Consider the following 25,257-nt stretch of genomic DNA (forward strand, 5'->3'; position numbering starts at 1 on the left):
AAGCTATGGGGATATAATGTACAGCATGGTGACTGTAACAATACTGTATAATGTATTTGAAGGTTACTAAGAGAATAGAGCTTCAAGGAAGGAAAAATTTTAACTATGTGAGGTGATTCTTGTTAACTAAACTTATTGTGGTTATTTTATAACACATACATGTATCAAATCATTTTGTTGCAGGCATTAAACTGACACAATGTTATATATAACATGTCTTTAAGTCATATGGAATTATTTTTCAAAATGAAAAATTTACATCTTCTTGACCTATTGTGTTTTATATTTTTTTTAATATTGCAGGAATATTAGATGGAAACTTTAAAATGAAAAAAGTAAACCCATTTCCCTATCACAATAGTATTACAAAATGTTTTTGTCTTTACGTTGCTTTCTATTCCTTTACAGCTTATTTGATCGAACCCGGGTCTCCCACATTGGAGGCAGACGTTTTAACCTCTGAGCCACCAGAGAAGCCTAGATATATTAAATAGCAAGGATAAAAATCTAGATGGTATTTAAAACTTTTCAGGTGATTGATAACCTACTTTACCACCTGTGGTTGTCCTCTCATTACAAAAGCAAACCTATTAGCATAGTGATACCCACCAGGTGAATGGAGGTTTGCTTCAGGAGCAAGAACAGTAGGTGTAATTGCTAAAAAGAACATTTGGACTGTAGATATAAGTGCCAGGAAGGAAATGAGTTCCGTATTTAATATTTTCTCTGTGTATGTACAAGTTCACTCTCCTTTTTGAGCTGAACAGGAGAAGGAAATACTGTGATGTCCATTTGTGTGAGGAGCTTAGTGACTTTGTGGGCTTTGTAAATATGTTCTTCAGATTTATTGATGACCGTTCTGACTAGTGTGAGGTAACACGTCATTGTAGTTTTGATTTGAATTTCTCCAATAGTTATGATATTGATTATCTTTTCATGTGCCTCTTAACCATCTGTATGTCTTCTTTAGAGAAATGTCTATTTAGGTCTTCATCCAATTTTTGATTGGATTGTTTTTTTTGATGTTGAGCTGCATGAGAGTATTTGTATATTTTGCAGATTAAGCCCCTGTCAGCTGCTTCTTTTGCAAATATTTTCTCCAGTTCTGAGAGTTGTCTTTTTGTTTCGTTTATGATTTCCTTTGCTGTGCAAAAGCTTTTAAGTAAGGGTAGAGTGAGCTGGGGGCTTCCCTGGAGGCTCAGATGATAAAGAATCTGCCTGCATTGCAGTAGGCCCGGGTTTGATCCCAGGGTTGGGAAGATCCCCTGGAGGAGGGCATGGCAACCCGCTGTAGTATTCATGTCTGGAGAATTTTATGGACAGAGGAGCCTGGTGGGCTACAGTTTGTGGGCCACACAGAGTCAGACACGACTGACACTACTAAGCAGCAGCAGGATGAACTGGGAGATTGGGACTGACATATACACACTACTGTGTATAGAACGGATAAATAATGAAAACCTACTGTATAGCACAGGGAACGCTATGCTCTGAAGCAACCTAAAAGGGAAGGAAATCCAAAAAAGGGGGGTGTATATGCATATATCTGACTCACTTTGCTGTATAGCAGAAATAACACAACATTGTAAAGCAACTATACTTCAATAAAATTTAAAAAAAAATTTTCTTCAGATTATATCCATCTAGAGTTATATTAAAATTAATACAAATATAAAATATTAATACAAAGAAAATGAAAACTCCTCCATGCCACTGTCTGGATATACCCATCATCAGCATTCAGTCCAGCTCTTTCTTAGGTAGCACCCTAATTGATTTTCATAGCTGTGTCTCTCTGGATTGTTTGGATTTTGTAATGTACATGTAAGCCGTTTATAATGAAATATAAAAAAGGTATATTTGGGGAGAAAGTAGGAGCACAACCATGGGCTTCCCGGGTGGCACAGTGGTAAAGAATCTGCCTGCCAGTGCAGGAGACACCACGAGACAGGGATTCGATACCTGGATGGGGAAGATCCCCTGGAGTAGGGAATGGCAACCCACTCCAGCATCCATGCCTGGAAAACTCTGTGGACGGAGGAGCCTGGCGGGCTACAGTCCACAGGGTCATGAAGAGTCAGAGACGAATGAGCAACTAAGCACACAGACGTGAACATAACTGTGTGATTTAGGATGTTCTAAAAAGTTGTATTGAAATATAGTTGATTTACAATGTTGTGTTAGTTTCAAGTGAACAGCAGAATGATTCAGGTATACATCTATATATTCTTTTTCAGATGCTTTTCCCTTATAGATTATTACAAGATAGTATAGATCCCTGTGCTATACAATAGAACCTTATTGATTATCTATTTAAGATTTTTTTAACACTGTATCATGTGAAATTATGCACATTCAACCCTTCCCAATATACAGAAAATAGCAGTTTCGTATGTTCTACTTAAAAATTGCAATAGGCTTGCCAAGGCATCTCAGAATCCTGCAGAAGTGGGATTTTATGTTGTTCACGGTTGTGTCCCTCAGACCTAGAACAGTTCTGAAGGAGGAATCTAATCTTTGTTGTTCAATATAGAGGTTACTGATGAAGATAATTTCATTAAACTAGGAGTGAAAATAGAAATAAAAGAGAACCAATTTAACTGCACTGCAGAAAAAAAATCAAGGAACCAGTTCAGTTCCAATTGGCTCCTTGAATTGGCTCTGGCAAAAGCTTAGTCAATGAAAATTCATCAGTGTTGGTGCAAACTGTTGAAAGCATCAGTATTCATAAACACAAATAATAACATCTCGAATGTCACAACAGGGGCTGAAAACCTTCTGTACTCAAACTAGGAAAAGTGATGGCTGTCATTGAACCCAGCAGCTAGATCCCAAACCGGATGTATCCCATTCATCCAAACTGTGTGTACCTTTTCATAACTGCATTCCAGCCATCAAATGTGACTCATTGTTCCATGAGCGACCTGCACAGTAAGATAATTTATTTATTCAATACCCATCCCATTCTGGTGGGCACCTGGATTGTTCTTTGTAGAGTAGTGTGGTATCCACCGCAGGCAATGGGGAGTTGTCTGCTGGCAGAGACCAGAGAACAGGGGTTTTGAAGACAGATGGTCTAAATTTAAATCACAGCTCTAATAAGTCAGACAGAGAAGAAGAAATAGCATATGACATCCCTTATATGTGGAATCTAATAAGGAAGGATTCAAATGAACTTATAAAACAGAAAGAGACTCACAGGCTTAGAAAACAAAATTATGGTTGCTGGTGAGAAGGGATGAGAGGAAGGGATGAGGAGTTGGGGAGTTGGATGGACTTGTACACTCTGTTGTATTTAAAATGGATAACCAAAAAGAAGCTACTGTGCAGCCCAGGGAATTCTGTTCAATGTTATGTGGCAGCCTGGATGGGAGGGGAGTTTGGGGGAGAATGGATACATATGTATGTGCAGCTGTTCACCTGAAACCACAACACTCTTTATCAGTTATACCCTGATACAAAAGAAAAAGTTGAAGAAAACACCTGTTTAAAAAATATTTAAATTTTACAGCCCTGTCATTTACAAACATGTGACCTTGGACAGGTAATCCAACCTTAGTTTGTTTTGTTGACAATTAAATCTCTTCATCATAAGATAGTAAGTATGATACTATGAACAGGTACTTGGGACTTACAGGTCACTGATGTTCCATCAGAGCTGTGGTTATATGTGAAGAAATCCAGACAGTTATTCAATAAATGGCTTTGATCATAGAATCCTAGAATTATAGAGCCTCAGCAGACCTCAGAAATCTAAGGTATCTTGTTGCTCCATCCCAGGCAGTGCATCAAAAAAAAGTCAGCCTAAAATTCGCAAATGTATTTGGTGTTACAGGAAGCTCATTTTTGTGTTCATATTAAAAGGTAATATTTGATAAATCTAACTTTTCCCCATTCACCTATTTGAATTCCCTTTGTCCATTGTTATCTTGGCCCAATAAAGCTGCTCTGTGAACTGTGAAAACACAGTTAAAGAAATAGGCTTAGTTTCCTCGCCATGACCAGACACTGTCACGGGATGATGTCTTCCTTGTGTGTGTGCAGAGCTGCTAATTATTCTTCTTTAAGAAATAATGACATGCCAGGGCATGAAACCTGGGGCCCCCATCTTTATTCAGTTAGGCAAGCGTGAACTTGCACGTGCCCATGCATAAAGAATAATCACTTTGTATAACTGAATGTTGGTTTTGGTGTGCCTGTTCCCCAATGAGGCAGCATCTAGAAGGATCAAAAGGCGATTTACTCTAAAACAGTCTGTGCAAAGGGGCCCGAGTGTGTGTCACGTTGCATCTTCATTATACATTTCATCCTGAGACTCAATTAACAAGCCTGTTATTTTTTTTTATTAAAATCACTTAAAAAAAATTAAGGCAGAAGGATTTTTATGATACCAGAGAGCAAGCCGTGTAATCAGCTGGGCCCCACATGTGTTCGTTTCCTGTTATAGTCCTGATCTGAGGCTCATGATACTAATCTAGGGAATTGCTGGTGCTGAGAGGCCATGAATCCTGAGGAGATTTGTCAACCCCCTCAGCACACACCCATCCACCCACCCACACCAACACACCCACCCACATACCCCCAACATACACCCACCCCCCCTCTTGCTTCAGGGCTCAGTGTAACATTACTTCAAAGCTTTTCATCCTACTGGGACTGAGCCCAGCCAGGGAACCCGGCCTCTTCTCTGACACACAGAAGTTTCTGCCTTGTTGGGCAGGTCCTTTCTCCTGAAAGCAGAAGCTCTTCACTTGGGATCAATGTGGAGTTAGAGCTGGGGGGCACCTATGTATGTGCTCAGTCACTTCACTCATGTCCGACTCTGCGACCCTGTGTATGGACTGTAGCGCACCAGGATCCTCTGTCCGTGGTATTCCCTGGGCAAGAATACTAGAGTGGGTTGCCGTGTCCTTTTCCAGGGGATCTTCCCTCCTGCATTGCAGGTGGATTCTTTACGACTGAGCCACCAGGAAAGCCCAGGGGAAGGGGGAGAACTATGAATCCCTGGAAATGATTCATACGCTTATCTAGGAAGAGGATCTTTTTGTGTTCATGATTGAGAAAAGATTAAGAAACGGAACTATTCTAGCTTTGCTCTCATCTTTTAACACCAAAGGGTGCTAGAAGAAACTTGGTCTTGGGAGTGAGACGGATTTCTGTTTGGATTGTTTCCAGTAGATTTTAGCTGTGTAACCTTGAGCAGGCTATCAAATCTCTCTGAAACTCTATTTTCTCAAATATAAAACAAGGGTAAGAATGCCCATTTTAAGGTTGAAGTGACTGGTAGATTTAATAGCAAAACAATAAGTAATTTTTATTCTTTTCCCTTCTATGCATAAAATGAAAGAAAGTATCTGTTCTGTGTTGTTCCTTGTTGGGTCTTTTCATGACAGTGCCTTGCACATAGCAGACTCTCAAGTGTTGGTTGGATGGATAGCTAGATGGATGGAGTGCCTTGGTTTGGTACCCGGATGAACTCGCTCTGTCTGCTTTCTTAAAGCACTGATTTTCTAAGAGAAATCTTGGTGCTAGAATTGGCCTTGCTTAGACCCCTCCAAGACCCATGCTCCATGTTCTATGCAAAAATCTTTCTGGATACTACAACAAGATTGGATCTTGTTATCCTGTGCTTTAAATCATGGTCTCTGCTGGGCCTTTGTCTATATCAGGGCTGGGCAAACTAGCCAGCAGACCAGATCTAGCCTGTTGCCTGTTTTTGAAACGTAGCCATGCTCATTTATCGACATGTTGTCTAGGACAGGTTTGGGCTATAGCAGAGTTGAGTACTGAGCACAGAGATCATATGGGCTTCGATGCTTGATATAATTTTTATCAGCCTCTTTTTCCATAAAAAGTTCTCCAACCCTTGATAGACATTTTCTGTACTGCAGGATTGGTCTTAAGATACTTCTTCTGTGGACTGTGAAGCTAAGATTTAATAGTTAAGTGTCTTGACTACGATTGCACAGCTTTAGAATTGTTAAGTTTTCAATCTTGATCTGTGTGATTCCACAGCCCATAGTTTTTCCACTAAATGATGATACCTTGCAATAAGACCAAATCCTAGCTGAACCAATTACATCTTCCAGTTCTTCCTGGTGACCCTGACTGGCTGGGGAGCAGTTCAGTGGTGTTCCCTGGAATTGTGGTGGGACCTGGTAGTGCTGGCATTTATCAGTAGTCTAGTTCCAATTTGAGCACCAACGGTGTGAGTTTAGAAGTAGGTAAGGGAGGGTGATGAGGATTCAAGGACTAATACTGTCAGTGACAGAGCAGTATGGGCATGCTGCAGTTTATCTGCAAACATAATACTACTCCCCAGAGCTCAGGGGTTTCAGCATTCTAGGAAGATCCTTGTTACTGCTGAAGGTGGCATCCACTCTTGTTTGATGCCTTGGTGAGCAATATGTAATATTTGTGCATTTTCAGCACACAGCCACTCAACAGAGGCTGTCCCTGCTCCAGGCCATGAGACTATAGGAGTTTTGGACCTCCTTGTCTGCCCACAGCTTCCATGCCCTCATTGGCAGAGCTGACTGCAAAAATGTGAGATGAAGTTCTTTCACAGTCAATTGATCCTGGTGGAAATTTGATTGTTTCAAGGATTTACAGATGAACTTCTATAGTTCTTCTGTTAGTACCCAATCAGCCCATTATTAGGGGCTTCCCAGGTAGCACAGTGGTGAAGAATTTGCCTGCCAGTGCAGGAAACACAGGAGACATGGGTTCGATCCCTGTGGCGTAAAGATCCCTGCAGTAGGAAATGGCAACCCACTCCAGTATTCTTGCCTGGAAAATTCCACGGACAGAGAAGCCTGGGATGCTACAATCCATGGGGTTGCAAAGAGTCGGACATGATTGAGACAAGCACAACAAGCCCCTTATTACTGATTCTCACTTGACTTTCACACTTCCAGTTAATTATTCCAAGCTTATAAACTGGTTATGATTAAACAACAGAAATAAAATTGGGAAAATTAGCTATTCCTGCTTTCGCTTGACTGCATAGCAATGCTTGCCTTATAACTGAGACAAGCTGAAGATCATGATAATAGCGAGAAAATTATAGCCACCCAACTGGAAGTGACACTGTTGGGTAATCAACTGCTAAGTTGCTTCAGTCGTGTCCAACCCTGTGCGACCCCATAGACAGCAGCCCACCAGGCTCTTCCATCCCTGGGATTCTCCAGGCAAGAACACTGGAGTGGGTTGCCATTTCCTTCTCCAATGCATGAAAGTGAAGAATGAAAGTGAAGTCGCTCAGTTGTGTCCGACTCTCAGTGACCCCATGGACTGCAGCCTACCAGGCTCCTCCATCCATGGGATTTTCCAGGCGAGAGTACTGGAGTGGGGTGCCATTGCCTTCTCCAGTTGGGTAATCAAAGGTTGTACTAATGAAAAATGGTTATACTGTGAAACAATTGTCATATAAAATGGGGTACTGTAACTTTGGGTTAGTAAGGGGACAGTGAGAAGGATCAGGAAGGCAAAATGTTCTTTCTGATAGTCTGGTTTTGTTCTTTGTGGCCGGCGTTAGGGGGAGTGTGTGGGTCTGTCTCCATCTGTCATGGAGCTGCTGATGGAGGATTCCACAAAAAAACTGCAGGTGGACAGGAAGGAATCGGAGCTATAATTAACTTTCTGTTTCATTGTGTTCTATATCAGTGACGCTTTTTCCCCTAAAGACGAAATCATGTAATCTTACCCTGTGGCTTTCACAGTCTCTAAAGTCAATGAATCTTTCAGTTTATGCTGAAAATATAAAAGAGATAAAATAAGGCTGCTCTGATTTAAGTGGGGGTGGAGGAGCCTGGTAAAATTAAGTAACATTTCATTTGTTGTGCCAGTGTAACTCTGTGGGGAAATAATAGGTTGATTAAAATTCTTGGTCTGTTGTTTAATTATTTAGAGTGAATGCTTCTTACAGAAAAATACGTTTCTCTTTGTAGTCCTCTTGGTTTATTCCTGATATATTTTCATGCCCAGTTATTTTCTTCTTAAGCTTCAAAATATGCAAGTAGCTCTCAAGTTTTTTTTTTGTTTTGTCTTTCATTTGAGGTCAGGTACTTCTCATGGGTCCAAGCTGTTGGTGGTTTGATTGTATTTCTGCCTTGGAAACACGTTTATTAAGCCCCATCACAAAATTTAGGTCACCCTCATGGAGACTAAAGAGCTAATTCAAAAATTGTAGGTGGAGCTTCCCTAATGGCTCAGTGGTAAAGAATCCACCTGCCAATGCAGATGTGGGTTTGATCCTCGGTCCAGGAGGATCCCACATTGCTGTGGGGCAACAAAGCCTGCGCTCCACAACTGTTGAGCCATGCTCTAGAGCCTGGGAGCTGCAACTACGGAGCCCACTCAGCTAGCACCTATCGTTTGCAACAGGAGAAGCCACAGCGATGAGAAGCCTACACACCACGACTAGAGAGCAGCCTCCACTTGCTTCAACAAGAGAAAAGCCTGTGCGGCTATGAAGACCCAGCACAGACAAAAATAAATACATAAAATTTTTTAAAAAGTTACAGCTGATTAAGAAACCCTTTGAACTGGGGAGAAATTGACAAGTGTATCAGATTTCAGTTTATATTAATGAGGCAGAGTAGGCCGGTGATGATGCCCTCACTTGCTAGGTGGGGGAGAGGCCTGAGCAAAGGCATCGAAATCTATATAAACAGTGCTTTCTAGGGTTACACACCCTAGGTGTATGGAATACAGTTAATTATGTTACTTTGGGAAAGAGCAAGGCATGTTCATGGACTGGTAAGGGACTTACCATGTGATGACTAGTTCACCAAAACAGTTGTTTGAGAATGTTTGTGTGTGTTTTCCCTATAGCTATCTCAAGAAGGCGAGCTGCCGGTGCTCTATGATTTCTGCACAGCATTTTTGCTGTTTTTTTCTTTTCTTTTTGTTTTTACTCCAGGTGCAGTTTCATTACTGGTCATAGTTCAGTGTATGTGTGTGGTGGCATTTGAGGGTGGGTGTACGTAGGCTTGCATCCGTCGGCTGCCAGCCTTGCTGAGCTCACATATGGTCCTTATTTATGTGTTGCCAGGGAGAAATGCCTGCTGCCCCTCCAGTTGGCTTTGGAATCCAAGAATGTGAAGCTGGCTCAACATGCCTTGGCAGGGATACAGGTACTGTATACAATACATCTTGTTCTTACCCCAACAGGATGAGAGAAATTGACAGACCACCTTGGCATTGAAAGAGCAAATAGTTACCATTCTAAATTGTAGCTGTTTAAAGACCCCAACAGAAATTGATTGAACTGTGTAATAACCAGAGAGGATAACGATTCTCTTTTCTTGACCAGCATTTCTCTGTGCACAGCGTTATCTTGCTGAACATATATGGTCAGACACTGACTCTTGGAGACTCCAATATTTTTTATGACACCTAACTTTTAGGAGAGTAAGGGACTCCAAGAGAGACACCTCAAGTTCTATACCAGCTCAGATCTTAAATGCATCCAACATCTGTGGTTCTGTGTCGTGAGCAATGATGGTAAGCTGGAATGATTTTGGTTTTGTTTTCTAGTCTACAGTTAAGTTGGTGAATGTTTTGTTTCCAGAACGAGATTGGGAAGAAAAAAGAAATTTGGTCTAATCAGAAAAGTCAAATTGCACATACATACTTCCTTCTCTGAGCATTTATTCATTCTGTTTTGTACCGTATGTAGTAAGTCTAATTCCAAAGGTGCAGAGTTGTTGGCTATATAAATACATTGACTTTTTTAAAAGGATTTTTTTAATTGGAATACACTGCTTTATATGTTGTGTTAGTTTCTGCATACAACAAAGTAAATCAGTCATAGGTATACATATATCCCCTCCCTCTTGGACCACTCTCCACTCCAGCTTCTCATTCCGCTGCCCTCTGGGTCATCACAGAGCACTGAGCTGAGCTTCCTGTGCTTCATAGCAGCTTCCCACTAGCTATTTTACACATGGATAAAGACGTGGTAAACACACACAATAGAATATTACTCAGCTACTAAAAGGAACAAAATGGAGTCATTCATAGAGATGTGGATGAACCTAGAGTCTGTCATACAGAGTGAAGTCAGTCAGAAAGAGAAAAGCAAACATCATATATCAATGCATATATGTAGAATCTAGAAAAATGGTACAGATAAACACTGACTTCTTAAGTGGTTTGGTGGCTGAGTGACAAGCGCTGTGGAGTTCAAGCCTGCAGGGGATTCTTCTAGCATGGCCATGGATTGATAGCATTGTTGGGTGTCTTTTCACATTACTGTTTCATAGTTTGCTCTTTAAGTTTGGAGAGGTCTCTAATAACTTTTCAGTGTCAGTAAATATGAAAGAGTAAGAAAATTATGACTGTTTTCCCCTTAGCAGATTAGAATTAGAGAAGGTATATTTCAATATGCATTGACATTAGAAATTTTTAAACATTAAAAAAGTTAAACAGTTATTAAAAACTCTGCTTTTCTCCGAAGTAACTGTAAAAATGAATAGAAGTTTGTTTCAACCTGCCACTTATGTTCTCTTTTCTCTAGTATTACAGAGATTTTCCATTTAGTCTTGTTTTTTGGGTTTTTTTTAACCCTCAAACTCTATAAATTACAATCTCATGTTTTCATGGGAACTTTGCTGACATGGGGGGCTGGGCATCTTCTTCTCCACGTCCCTTGTAACCTCCCACTAACAAGTGAAGGTTGCTCAGTCGTGTCTGAATCTTTGTCACTCCATGGACTATACAGTCTGTTGAATTCTCCAGGCCAGAATACTGGAGTGGGTAGCCTTTCCCTTCTCCAGAGGATCTTCCCAAACCAGGGATCGAACCTAGGTCTCCTGCATTGCAGGCAGATTTTTTACCAGCTGAGCCACAAGGGAAGCCCAAGAATACTTGAGTGGATACCCTATCCCTTCTCCAGCGGATCTTTACAACCTAGGAATCGAACTGGGATCTCCTGAATTGCAGGCAGATTTTTTACCAACTGAGCTATCAGGGAAGCCCCTCCCCCATTAGCTTTTAAGGCTTTTTTTTTTTTTTAGAGTTTTCTAGTCTTTATTACTTTAAGTAAAAACAGGGTTTTGTATATGAACTAACTCTGGGCTGCCCTGCATAGTCAAAAATTTCTTTTGAGTGGACACTTCAGAGATATTGTGGGTTCAGTCCCCAATCAGTGCAATAAAGCAGATATTACAGTAGAGTGAGCCACATGGATTTTACAGTTTCCCAGTGCATATAAAAGTTATGTTTATACCATACTGTAGACTCTTAAGTGTGCAGTAGCATTATGTCTAAAAAAAAAAATACATACCTTAACTAAAAACCACTTTCTTGATAAAAGAAAATGCTAACATCATCTGAGCCTTCAGCCAGCTATAGTAGTAACATCAAAGAGCACTGATTGCAGATCATTATAACAAATAGAGTAAAAATTAAAAAGTTTCAAATATTGCAAGTATTACCAAAATGTGACACAGAGACACTATGTGAATAAATACTATTGGAAAAATGGTGCTAGTAGACTTAACTGACACACAGTTGCCACAACCCTTCAATTTATAAAGAAGCATGATGCTTGTGAAGGGCAATAAAGCTAAGTGCAATAAAATGAGGTATAGCTGTATAGATGAATTCAGGGAGTCCTAAGAAGAAGGTTTGAAATACGTATTTTCTGGATCTGCAGTGACATTCAGCTAAAAGAGGAAGTCATTACCCTGGATGAATCAGAATTCCAAAAATTCTTAATGGTTGCAATCCCATGCTGCATCGGACAAGGACAGATTTAATAGGGATAAATATAAAATCCATCCTACTCTGGGGTCTCAAAGATTAATTGCCTCAGGACAGATTGGGGAAGAACAGCTTAATTGTAGCCCTTGAGAACGAGGTTTCTGCGTGAGTCAGCATAAAATGTGCTGTGACTTACAACTAAACTAATTTGATCTGGGAATGTGATTAAACTTCTGTATTACTGCTTTTTGTTTGTTTGTTTTTTGGTTTGATTTTAAGCAGTAAACACACTTAATTGTCTCACACAACTAGAATTCTAGAGGTAAACAATTCCAGGTTTGAAATAGGAGGGCAATGGCCACCAAAGACTGTATTTCTTTCACTCTTGCCATCTTTTTATTGTTATTATTTTTAAAAGACTATTTTAGAGCAGTGTTAGACTGACAGTAAAATTGAAAGGAGCGTGCAGAGATTTCCCACATACTCCCTCCCCCTACACATGCGTAGCCTCACCCATCATCACTCCCGGAACGATACTTTTTATTAAAAAACCCCAAAGATGAGGCTACATTGACACGTCCTAATCACCCAGAGTCCTTATGTTCACTTAGCATGCCCCTTTGGGTGCTCCTGTTCATTGCTGTCAGACCACCCTTGAAGTGTTACAGTCACTGGAGGCCAGTTGAGGAGGGAAGTGTCTATGAAACTATGTTATGTGGAGAATGTTTGATGACACCCATGGAGGTTTTAGTGTGGAGAAGAAGAGATTTAGGTGGAGTTCATCACTGATCAGGTATTCTAGAAACGTAATCTGTGTGGCTCCAGGTATAACTAGGGCATACAAGTTGTAGGCAAGGAGGGTTTGGTTCAATTCATAAAGAATTTTATGAAAAATGAGTTGTTTTCAAGTAGAGGAGAGCTGTCCTGTGAGATGTAATGCCTTCTGGGAAACCTCATGAAAATGACTGCCTTCTTGTTTAGGTTTTTGTGGGACTGATTTTCTGATGAAAATATATTAAGATTTGTAGATTTGTGAATAATTCCTGGGTAAATGATAGCTCACATTAGGAAGTACAAATATGAACAATCAAGCTGTGTATAAAACCTCCTTTCCTGTGACAAAGCTTCATTCAGAAAGGGCGTGTGCGAACGTGCCTGTTGTGAGAAGCTGGATTCCCCTTGGCACGTTCATCCTCCATCCTCACCCACCAAGCGACTTATTTGGCCACCACGTTAGAATTTCACTTCATAAAATTTACAGTAAATTATCTAATAGCAGGAAAAACCCTTTGCCAAAAACCATTTACCAAAGGCACGATGCATTTTTCTTTTTAATGGCACAGAGCGGAAACTCCTTCCTAATGGCCTCCAGCTACATGCCTCCTGAGTAAGAAACGTTATCTGTAGTACATACTAGGCTACAGCAGAATCAGGCAGCAGGGGAAAGCCTGTCTGTGATCACTGTCTTGTGCCTCTTTGCAGAAGCTCCTGGCGGAAGAGAGGTTTGTATCCATGGAAACGGACTCTGATGAGAAGCAGCTGCTCAATCAGATCCTGAACGCTGTGAAAGTGACGCCTTCCCTCCATGAGGACCTGCAGGTGGAGGTGATGAAGGTGGGTTTGACGCACTCCCAGTTTGCGTCACTGTGATGGAAACAAATTGCTGACCCTCATTGTCATCTTCAAGAGGCCTCTATGTGGTGGTCACTTGGACTATATGATTATTATCCTTGCTTGCAGTCCCCCAGAGTAACCTTGATTGTTGAACAGAAATGACAACTAAGTCAAAAGGTTTACTTGGTTTACAGATTTCAATAAATCTGTAAGATTTTTGGCCTGAGTCTGCCTATCAAATGCTGTTAAATATATTTATGCCCTTTTGAGAGAATGTATAGGAAATAGATTTATGACCTTTTGAGAAAGTGTACAGGAGTCGTTCCAGCTTGGGGTAGACCTGATCATTCTGGGCATTCTGCCTGCCTGTATATGTTAAAACAAAGCAAAGACCTAATGACGTGTATTAATGCTATGTAGAATAGTTAGTTTAAGGAAAGGATGACCATCCTTTGAAGCCATATCAGAATCACATCTTTATTCCCATCCTCACATTCTGTGAACCTTATCTCCCTCATTCTAAGTATCATCTCCCTTTGGGGGGTGGCATCTCTCTCTTCCCTTTTCTCTTTTTCCCCTCCTTTGAGAGCCACCATAATTGGGAGCCTCTCATACAGACTCGGGGGTGTGTTGTATCCCGTAAGTGAACAGTGAGTTGGGCAGAAAAGGATGGAAATCTCTAGCCTAGAATAACACCTTGGTCAGAGTAGCACAGCTGGAACCCATGAGCTGCACACAACATCTGTCCATTTCCTCCCTAGAGGAGTATGTACAGAGAAATGTGTAAGCATAGCTGGTGTCATATAATGGTTGATTTCTTCCTAGAAATGCACTGGTGGGTTTTTGTATTTGATAAGAGATATCAGTCTTTTACCTCTCAGTTTCTCCATTGAGAAAAGATCAACTTCAATCATGGCATTGTCTTAATGTCCTGGGTCTCACCTTAGCCCTATTGGTGGGTAATTTAGTATAGTGATTCAGACTTTGAAGCCAGCCTGTCTGGGTTTGAATACTTAATTTCTAGTTGGACTTCCTTGAACAGATTCCTGAACCACTCTGTGCTTTGATCTCCTCATCCGGAGAATGGGGGAAATAGTTCAATTAAGTCGTTCAGTTGTGTCCTACTCTGCGACCCCATGGACTGCAGCACGCCAGGCTTCCCTGTCCACCACCAACTCCTGGAGCTTGCTCAAACTCATGTCCATCAGGTTGGTGATGCATCCAACCATCTCATCCTCTGTCATCCCCTTCTCCTCCTGCCTCAGTTTTTCCCAGCATCACGGTCTTTTCCAATGAGCCAGTTCTTCACATCATGTGGCCAAAGTATTGGAGTTTAAGCTTCAGCATCAGTCTTTCCAATGAATGTTCAGGAGTGATTTCCTTAAGGTTGGACTGGTTGGATCTCCTTGCAGTCCAAGGGACTATCAAGAGTCTTCTCCAACACCACAGTTCAGAAGCATCAATTCTTTGGCACTGAGCTTTCTTTATAGTCCAATTCTTACATCCATACCTGGCTACTAGAAAAACCATAGCTTTGACTAGAGGGACCTTTGTCGGCAAAGTAAAGTCTCTGCTTTTTAACATGCTGTCTAGCTTGGTCATAGCTTTTCTTCTAAGGAACAAGCATCTTTTAATTTCATGGCTGCAGTCACCAGCTGCAGTGATTTTGGAACCCAAGAAAATAAAGTATCTCTCTGTTTCCATTGTTTCCCCGTCTGTTTGCCATGAAGTGATGGGACTGGATGCCATGATCTTCATTTTTTGAATGTTGAGTTTTAAGCCATATTTTTCAGTCTCCTCTTTCACTTTCATTAAGACATTCTTTAGTTCCTCTTCACTTTCTTCCATAAGGGTGGTGTCATCTCTGTATCTGAGGTTATTGATATTTCATCCAGCAATCTTGATTCTAGCTTCTGCTTCATCCAACCCAAAATAAGCAAAGTGGCAAGATACAGCCTTGATATACTCCTTTCCCAATTTGGAACCAGTCTGTTTTTCCATGTCCGGTTCTAACCATTGCTTCTTGACCTGCGTACAGATTTCTCAGGAGGCAGGTTAGCTGGTCAGGTATTCCCATCTGTTTAAGAATTTTCCACAGTTTGTTGTGATCCACACAGTCAAAGGGTTTGGCATAATCAATAAAGCAGAAGTAGACATTTTTATGGAACCCTCTTGCTTTTTGATGATCCAGTGGATGTTGGCAATTTGATCTCTGGTTTCTCTGCCTTTTCTAAATCCAGCTTGAACATCTGCAATTTCATTGTTCACGTACTGTTCAAGCATGGCTTGGAGAATTTTGAGCATTACTTTGCTAGCATGTGAGATGAGTGTAATTGTGTAGTACTTGGAACATTCTTTAGCATTGCCCTTCTTTGGGATTGGAATGAAAACTGATCTTTTCCAGTCCTGTGGTCACTGCTGAGTTTTCCAAATTTGCTGGCATATTGAGTGCAGCACTTTGACGGCATCATCTTTTAGGGTTTGAAATAGCTCAGCTGGAATTCCGTCACCTCCACCTCCACATCACCTTCATCGAGGGGGGGGGAAATGGTAGTCCCTACGTAATAGGAGCATTGTGAGGATTAAGTAAGTGATAGTTGTAAGGAATTTGGCACAGTATCTGGCCCAAAGCAAGTTCTTTAGAAGGGCTGTTTGTTACTTCTATTCCTATTACTTCTGCCACAACTAACTACTGCTGCTGAGTCATCATCTCAGTGGGTGGGTCTAGGAATATTCTTATATTCAGTAAACATTGAGAATGTCTGAGCTGCTGAATCTTTAAGACCTCATTGTCTTTAACTCTCTTTAATTCTGGAATGTGTGGTTTTGCCTTATCCTTTGACACATGTTGGGCTGCTGTGCCTTCCTAGGAACCCAAGAGTAACCATCTCTAGATTTGTTTGACTTCTCCGCTACCTCTGTGCAACCACTGAGAGAGGCAAGGTCAGCAGCCACGTCCATCACTTTTACAACTTTCAAGTTAAGTCTGTTTATCCTTCTTCCACTGAAAGATCTCCAAATACTTGAAGGTTGAGCATTGATGTCACACTAAGACACACCTCACAGATTTCATATTATTCTGAAAATTCTCCCAGAAGTATAGCTTTTCAAGGAATATAGGAATTTGCATTAAAAATTAAAATGCGAAAGTACCTATTCTTCTAGGAACTGTGGAGGAACAGGATGTTTAATGGTTATGTCAACAGAAACACCTGTTTTGAAAACATACTTGCTTTCTAATTCCAGCCCAGTGGTACCTTCTGCCAGCCTTGCTGAAGACAGGAGTTGACACATGTTAGCTCTGCTGGAAACCCTGGAAAGCCAGTCTTTATGGACTTTCTAATGACACCATACTAGACAGTGGTACTTGTAGTTAATGTCTGGAAATAGATCAGACATTGTCAGAAAAGAGGAAAACCATCATCTGGGTTGCGATTCTTCACAATTAGGTTTCTGAAACTTTTAAAAAGAAGAGCTCCTTTGGTACATGCTTTTGTTTTTAGAAACTTTGTGAAAGTGAAAGTTGCTCAGTTGTGTTCAACTCTTTGCGACCCCATGGACTGCAGCCTGCCAGGCTCCTCTGTCCATAGAATTCTCCAGGCCAGAATACTGGAGTAGTTAGCTGTTCCTTTTTTCAGGGGATCTTCCCAACCCAGGAATTGAACTCCGGATTCCCACATTGCAGGTGGATTCTTTACCAGATGAGCCACCAGAGAAGCCCAAAAATACTGGAGTGGGTAGCCTGTCCCTTCTCCAGGGGATCTTCCTGACCCAGGGATCGAACTGGTGTCTCCTACATTGCAGTTGAATTCTTTACCTGCTGAGCTAATGTTTTAAAAACTTAAACATTAGAATTGGGAAAAATATATCAAGCTAGTTTTTTAGCTTCAAATGAAACTTTGGGGAAGGTGGTCTCACTTTGAGAGCCCACAGGTGAGGCTTCCATGATCATTTCTGATTTCTGAGATTTAAATTACTTATTTGGGTATAAAGACATATACAAATGATAGCATTTGGGCTTAGAGATAAGTTTTGTACCCTTTCTCCATGCATGAGGAATTTCTGTACCAACTTCAGTCATCCTTAACTGTGAGCATCCTTCTGTCTTGTAATTCTGTAATGCTTGTCATGACCAAAGTAAAAACTTTAACACAAGGACTTGTTTTGCTAATATCATTACCACATGAAAATGCTTTTACCACCTTTTCTCCCCAAAGTAGAGACAGAGAGAAATATGAATTGGATGAGTCCTCAGAGGGAATGACTGAATTCCATTACATATGGAGGATATATTAACTTATTCTTGGTGTTTCTGCATAACTCATCCTGACAGTCAATGATCTAAACTAGATATTTCTTATAAAAATTGTCTAGTCATATTATAGAAATATATTTTAGGAAAATCTTTTAATGGTCTGAGTATACTATTCAGGACAGGTAAAGCCACACCATGCAGTTTTTCTTTCTTTCCAAACATGGCACAGTACATTTTTATGACAAATGGTAAGTCCTGTTTTTCAGGAAACTGTATCGTACATTTTACTCACATATTGCTATCTGCTAGTGTTTATAAACATAAGAAATTGAATCATGTCACATTCTTAGAAGTGTGCAGCAACTGTATTAAATTCCTGGGGAGAAAATAATATGGTTCCCTCTTTTTGAAACTTCCCTGATATAAAACAGGAAGCAGCTAATAATGAAACCCAAGATTATGATGGTAATGTTCTCATTTAGAAAGAAGGCTCTAGACTTTCATTTGGAGGGTTCAGAAATATCAATGGTGCTTGCTTCTGACAAATTTAATAGGGATGACGTTAGATCACTTAGTCTAGGAACTGTTCTGTTGAATACATGGTTATACTATCTAACAGAATGGGGAGAAAAGACAACTTGTATTTATTGAAATGGCCGTGGAAGCCAAATAAAAATTTTATCACTGAGCACATAGAGTGTCAGACCTGCAGATAATCAGGAAGAGGGTTTCTCTGGAGATGCATTACCTTTGAAGTGGATTAGTAGATGGCAGGGAGCCAGTTACCATTTAGGTTTAATACCTGTTTGCTTTGGTAACATTTTTCCCATGGTGTGTGCCAGTTCCATAAATGCCATGCAGACTTCATAGGAGCCAGGTACATAACTAATGACTTCTCTGACTAGAGCAATTAGGACCTTCCCCCCCTACTTTCTGATGGATAATCTTTAGTGAGGTTATTAACTGCACAGCTGGCTGACTCTTCAGTGACTGGAGGAACCGTGGCTGGCCTTCTGTGTCTCTCAGTGTGTTAGAGATGCGAGCTGCCTATCTGGGCAGGGCAAGCCGGCTGTGTCAGTAAGAAAGGATGTGATGCTGGATACTGAGCAAGCATTGGATGAACGTGCTGTCATTAGATGTCTTCTGTGCGTCTTTAGATAATATAATTGAATATTGCTGAAATGCTTTCCATTTTCAAAGGAGAAATGACAGGGGCCAATTTCTTAACATTTATTATGCATTAGACACTCTGATGAATACATTCACACTAGGATCACACAGCTAGTGAAATGGCAGGAACGATATTCAAACTGTAATTCAGCCTGGGGCCAAACATGAGCTCTTGAACAGTGGGTTACCTTGTCTTCTGAGTTCATCCTCAAAGACAGATGATTCCCAGTACTGTTCCCATTTTATAGATGATTGAACAGAAAAGGTAAATTACAGGCTAATAAGGGGCAAAGCTCAGAGTGGCTCAAAGTCCTGTGTTTTCTGTATCCTTCCATGACCATGTACTCCCTCACTAGTTCTGTGAGTTAGATTCAAATACAAAGGAAGAATCAAAGTCTCTTTCCCATCAAATTAGCTTATGACTCAGTATGTGTGGTCATAGAGTTGGGGGAATGGAGAGAGAGTATCATTTATCATTGAGGTGTTACATTTTATAACAAAATCCAACCAGATCTCTACAGAAAATGTAAAGATGAGAGACTTGTGGAGGAGGCCCTCACTTTCTGTAGGGCTGGTGGACACACTTCCGGATTTCCATTTAGAACTCTGGTCTTACTGGGTACCACCATGGCAGTCAGCACCTTAGTTTTAGAGTAAGAAAGAGGCCAAATGGAAGGACCATTTCTAAATCTCCTCTCAATAATATTTTAATAGCAGAGTCTTATATTTGGGCTGTTTACCCAAATGGTTAGTTTTGATAGCCCTGATTCTGGGCATTTGATCTTCTAGAGTGCTTTATGGAGGGAATGATCAGTAGTGAAGTTTGAGAGTGAAATGGTTGAATTGTCCTGACTTTTCATAAGCGAGGAGAAATTTCTTCTTAATCTGAAATTACCAAGACACTTTAGAAGATCTGTATCAGTCTCTAGGGTGAATAAAAAGATCCGGTGTTTGGTATGTTTAAAATGTACCGTTATTGGAGATTAGCTATAGACTCCCATAGTATTTCTGCACTTAATGCAAGAAAGTGTTTAAAACGTGATTCTATGAACTAAATGTTCTCAAGTAGCCTTCTCTCTTCCTGCTGCTAAAATCAAATGTTGATACTCTCTTGCCTTTGTGTATGTTTAGAGAAAACTCTTGTTTTCCTCCCCTGTTTCTTTACCCTTTGGCATGACTGCATTAAACAAGCAATAAAAATACGTGAAAAAGTCAGAAATAAATGTTGACAATCTATGTGATGTGATTTTCCATTAAATACTTTATGCATTATTTGTTTAGATGAAGATATTTTCACTTTATCTATGAATTTCTCTTTTTTTTTAAAGCAGGAACCACTGTTCTCTTTTTTTTTTTTAAAGCAAGTACCATGCCCTTTCGATTTGAGAGCAGCTCTGCTAAGTATTTATAAAGTTTTCCCTGTGATTTTTGTTAAGACAGGTATAAATGCAGAGACTTGCAGTATTTACAGTGGATATTCAAGAATAGGCAGTGGGGACCTCTGCCACTATTTTCAGCCATTTTTTCTGCAGATATTTGATTGCCTCCTGTCAGGCACTTGGCTTCCCTGATAGCTCAGTTGGTAAAGAATCCGCCTGCTGTGCAGGAGACCCTGGTTGGTTCCTGGGTCAGGAAGATCCTCTGGAGAAGGGATAGGCTACCCACTCCAGTATTCTGGCCTGGAGAATTCCTTGGACTGTATGGTCCATGGGGTGGCAAAGAGTCGGACACGACTGAGCGACTTTCACTTTCACTGCCAGGCGTTTGCCAGGCATGGAAGATCCCACGGTAAAGAAACAAAAAAAAAGAATCTTTGTGTGAATGCTAGTGATAGAGATAGAAACCAAAGAAATAGATAAATACACATAAATTGTGATAAATATAAGGAAAGACAAATTTAGAAAAGTGTATTTATCATAAGGCATGCTGGAATGCAAGTGAAGAGGACAGAGAAGGTGATCATTAAGAAATGACATTTAAGGGACTTCCCTGGCAGTCCACTGGTTAAGAATCTGCCTGGCAATTCAGGGGATGCAGATTCGATCCCTTGTCAGAGAACTTCAGATTCTACATGCCTCGGAGCATCTAAGCTCTGGAAGCAAAAGATGACACAGTGAAGATCTCACATGCCACAGCTAAGACCTGACGCAACCAAATAAGTAAATACTTTTTTTTTTCTTAATCACATTTAAAACAAGATCTAAAGCATAAGATCAGGTAGGTGAGAAGGATAGGGTTGGAAAAAAGGAAGGAAGAGAGGAAGACTATTTGCTAGGATTCATTTCAGCTTAAACAAGGCAGGGATGTATTTTTCTTTGCATTAGCTTAGGTCAGTATTAGCTGAACCCCATTATCAGAGACTCCTGTATCTTGGATTATGTTTCTCCAGCCTGTGGTCTGCAAGGGCTCCCGGTTTCCGGCCAGAATGTCCACACGCCAGACAGCTGGCAGGAGGAAGGTGATGCAGGTCGCTTCTGCTTCTGTCCCATTGGCCAGGACTTGGTCATATGGCAGCAGTTGTAAGAAGCCTGGAAAGTGTAGTCTTTATTTTGGGCAGCCATGTGCCCAGAATGCTATTCTTGAAAAACATGGGGATAGTGTTGAGAGAGAACTGGCAGACGGCCACCATCACTTATCACGTGAGAATCATAGTCTGGCTTCTCTCTCCCAGTTAGAAGCAGCTGGTGCATCCTCCCGTCCACCACCTCCTGCTTTCTTCATCACACTTGCCTCAGAGGGAGGGGGCGATGATGCATTCAGAGAGGTGTGAGGTTAGCTAAGGCTGAGGACTACCTGTCATGGCGTATTCAGGGAAACTGTGTTGTAATTTCTCCAACTAGTCAGTCCTAAACTCTTGACTCAGGCATAGTGGAAACTTTCACTAGTTAGTAAGTAAAAACTAATTACATACTGTTAGTATTGTTTTTATCACTTTGGGGCCTAACAGAGCATCTGGCACACAGCTTACTAATTGCTTGCTAATTTAGTTATTGACTAATGGAGAGAGGGAAACACATGTGGTAGTTTGCAGTGGCCCACCGGGATAAATGACAAACCAAAGAAGCTAAAGCTGTGATTATAAATAATAATCTGAGTTCAAAGACGAGAAAGGTCAACATGGATTCATACTTTAGAATCAAAGCTTCTCTTGTGGCTCCGCTGGTAAAGATTGCACCTGCAGTGTGGGAGACCTGGGTTCGATCCCTGGGTTGGGAAGATCCCCTGGAGAAGGGAAAGGCTACCCACTCCAGTATTCTGGCCTGAAGAATTCCATGGAATGTATAGTCCATGGGGTCGCAAAGAGTCAGACACAACTGAGCGACTTTCACTTTCAACCTCATACATCATCAGATCCTTCTTTTTATAGGTAAATTGAAGCTGTAGTGTTCAGTTACTTGTCTGGGCTTAAGCAGTTGTTGGTAGCAGGATTGTTTTTTCAACCATTTGTGTTTTTCTGGAAAGGCTTTGTAACAAGGCTGGGGAGTTGATCTGGCTTTTGGATGTCTAGTTTTGAATAGGTGGAGAAGACAACTTTGCAACCTTGTGTTTAACTGCAAGGCCAGTGTGAGTAACATGACTTCTGAAAAAAGAGTGAAATATAATGAGATTAGAAATCTCTTATTAGAGTAGATAGGAGTTCATTGAGGAATCTGTAAGTGGCCAAGTGGATCTGAGAGAGTGACAGAATGGCTTGGTGTAACTGTCCAATGACACAATCACTGGAAGCTATGTTTTTAAACTTCTTGTTACCCTTTTTCAAAATACCTGGTAGCAGAGTGGTTAGAGCATATCTTCTTGAGCTTGAATGCCTGGTGACCTTGGACAAGTAATTTATCTGTGCCTCTATTATCTACAAAATGCACATAAAGAAATGTATTGAATATGATGATGATGCTGTTATGGTGAGTCTTAAATGAGTTATTATAAAAGAAGTTCCTGGAACACCCTGTGTATGGCATCGGGTCAGTATTAGCTTTCATTGTTGTTACAGTTACTGGAAAAGAATATGTGTAGTATGATAAGATGAACACCTCTGAACTCACTCAAATTCTGAACCATTGCTTTATATATTTATTCTTCTCTCTTTTCTTCCTCTTAGCCCCCTCTTATATAGCATGTAATAATTTTCTTCTATAGTAAAGGAAAAGAAGAGAATAAAGGAAAGAAACCATATATATTTTTGATTCCTAAAAGAGGACTTCATTATATTTACTACTGTTGAACTGGAACTTCTTGCTTAAAATAATTTTGTAAATTACTATACATCAGTTATCTACCTAGATATATTTAGGGTCCTAACCAGTAACCCTGACCCCACAGTCTACAGAAAATACCCCACCATTTATCTGTGCCAATGAGTTCTTGCTTTGTGCTACCAGGCAGAGTTCATATGCTTGTTTCATCTTAGTAGGCAGAGTTCATGTGATTTGGATATTCTAGAAGAATTTTATAAATTATTAAACTTTTAACATATAGAGAATCAAGTTGTCTTTAGCCCTTTATAAACTCTGTCTCAGGGCTTCATTGGTTTTGTCTGTAAGCCTTGAGTATAAAATTATCAAAAGCCTCATATATATATGGGCAGACAGTCTGAGATGAGGCACCTTTTCTGTGGAGACTCTTAGAGGAAAAGAGAAAAGGTGTAAATGTGTTATCTGAAACACACTCATGAAATTCACTTCTTAAAAGTCTAGCTTTGGAATTAGGCCAAAATAAATTTGTTACAGTTAAACTAGAAAAAATAGTTCATTGGATTTTTAAACTTATTTCACTGTGAATATATTTTCATTACCAACAGTATATAAAACCTTATAGAATTGAAAGCAAAACCAAAACAAGGATTTATAAATCTGATAGAAGAAAGATAAAGACGTACACAGTGGCCATAATTCAAGATAGTTGTGTATGTTACGTAGACTTCCCTTTTGGCTCAGACAGTAAAGAATCTGCCTGCAGTGTGGGAGACCCAGGTTTGATCCCTGGGTCAGGAAGAGCCCCTGGAGTAGGAAATGGCAACCCACTCCAGTATTCTTGCCTGGAGAATTCCATGTGTGTGTTATAGCAGAAGAAAAGTTCAATGGGAAAATTCAGAATGAGAACCCATATTCAGCTGAACAGATCAGCATTTCAAGGAAGGGATACTATTTGATTTGGACTTTGAAAGGTGCTTGGAGTTCCTATCAGTTATATTGGGAGAGTAGGCATTTTTGAAAAGAAAAGTCTTGGAGATGGAAAAACACAGGGTGGAAACTGGGGTTAGTGAGGAATGAGTGGTGGATGAGTTTGAATAGGAGGTTGAAGCAGATTCTAGAAGGCCTGGTTAGAGTAAGCAGCTGGTAGTCCACAGAGATTGAAGAGTATTCAGAGTAAGCAGGAGATTGACATGTTCAGAGGTGTTCGATATTGAAGGTGGAGGCAAGGGGAAGGGGTTTTGCAGGATGCTCGGAGAATAGGCAGAGCCAAGTCAGAGGCGCTAGTGAGGTGGTACAGTACCTAATAACCATCAGCGGTGTAGCTGGTGAGTTGGTTAAAAGGGGAGAATCCAAGATGATTACAAGACTGGGAGCCTGAGTTTCTGGCTGAATGATAGGCTTTAAGGAGCTAACTTAGGAAGGAGATGGTGAGTTCATATTGTCAGATATCAAAGAATTGTAATATTTTAAAAGAGTAAATACAAGGAGTTTCACTTTACAGGCTTTCCAAAATAGAAAACATTCAGTGTAGATCTCATCACTGTGACTGACTTTTGTATATTCACTTCTAATCATATCTATTTGTATGTTTACAGTTATATTCATTGTGTATGTAGGATTTTATTTCGTGCTTTTCACTTTAGATTATGAGCATTTCCCACATGGCTATATTTATCCCCTCACAGATAATTTTAATGGTTGCGTAATTAAGAATTTCAGAGCAGGAAGAAGTGTTAGCTATTTACCATATTAGAGGCTTAGTGTGCTTGATGTGATTTTTGTGAAACTGCATATATTCATTGCTGATGTTTACAAGCTGAAGTTAAGTTTTGAAACTTGGGAGAAATCTTGGCTCTAAAAATATATTTGTGAGACTTCTGTTGTTCAGTTGCTAAGTCGTGTCTGACTCTTTGCAACCCAGGGCACTTCAGGCTTCCCTGTCCTTAACTATCTCCCGGAGTTTGCTCATATTCATGTCCTTTGAGTCAGTGATACTGTCTACCTATCTCATCCTCTGCTGCCCTCTACTTCTTTTGTCTTCAGTCTTTCCCAGCCTCAGGGTCTTTTCCAATGAGTCAGCTCTTCGCATCAGATGGCCAAAGTATTGATGATTCAGCAGCAGTCCTTCCAGTGAATATTCAGGGTTGATTTCCTTTAGGATTGACTGCTTTGATCTCTCCTTGCTAACCAAAGGACTCTCAAGACTCTTCCCAGCAACACAGTTTGAAAGCATCAGTTCTTTCGCACTCAGCTTTCTTTATGGTCCAACTCTCACATCCATACATGACTACTGGAAAAACCATAACTTTGACTATA

At 40.5% G+C, this 25,257-nt stretch overlaps 1 protein-coding gene across 1 annotated transcript in view; it reads left to right on the top strand.

Moving 5' to 3' along the window:
* Positions 1-25,257, top strand: part of ARFGEF3 (ARFGEF family member 3) — a 174,175-nt gene that overhangs the window by 36,460 nt on the left and 112,458 nt on the right. Inside the window, exons 3-4 of the mRNA XM_040239099.1 lie at positions 9,056-9,137; positions 13,192-13,323. Coding sequence (XP_040095033.1) covers positions 9,056-9,137; positions 13,192-13,323 — 214 coding nt within the window. The remainder of the gene's footprint in view (positions 1-9,055; positions 9,138-13,191; positions 13,324-25,257) is intronic.

Source organism: Oryx dammah, unplaced genomic scaffold (assembly GCF_014754425.2).
Source record: "Oryx dammah isolate SB20612 unplaced genomic scaffold, SCBI_Odam_1.1 HiC_scaffold_4, whole genome shotgun sequence".
In the NCBI taxonomy this organism is placed as follows: Eukaryota; Metazoa; Chordata; class Mammalia; order Artiodactyla; family Bovidae; genus Oryx; species Oryx dammah.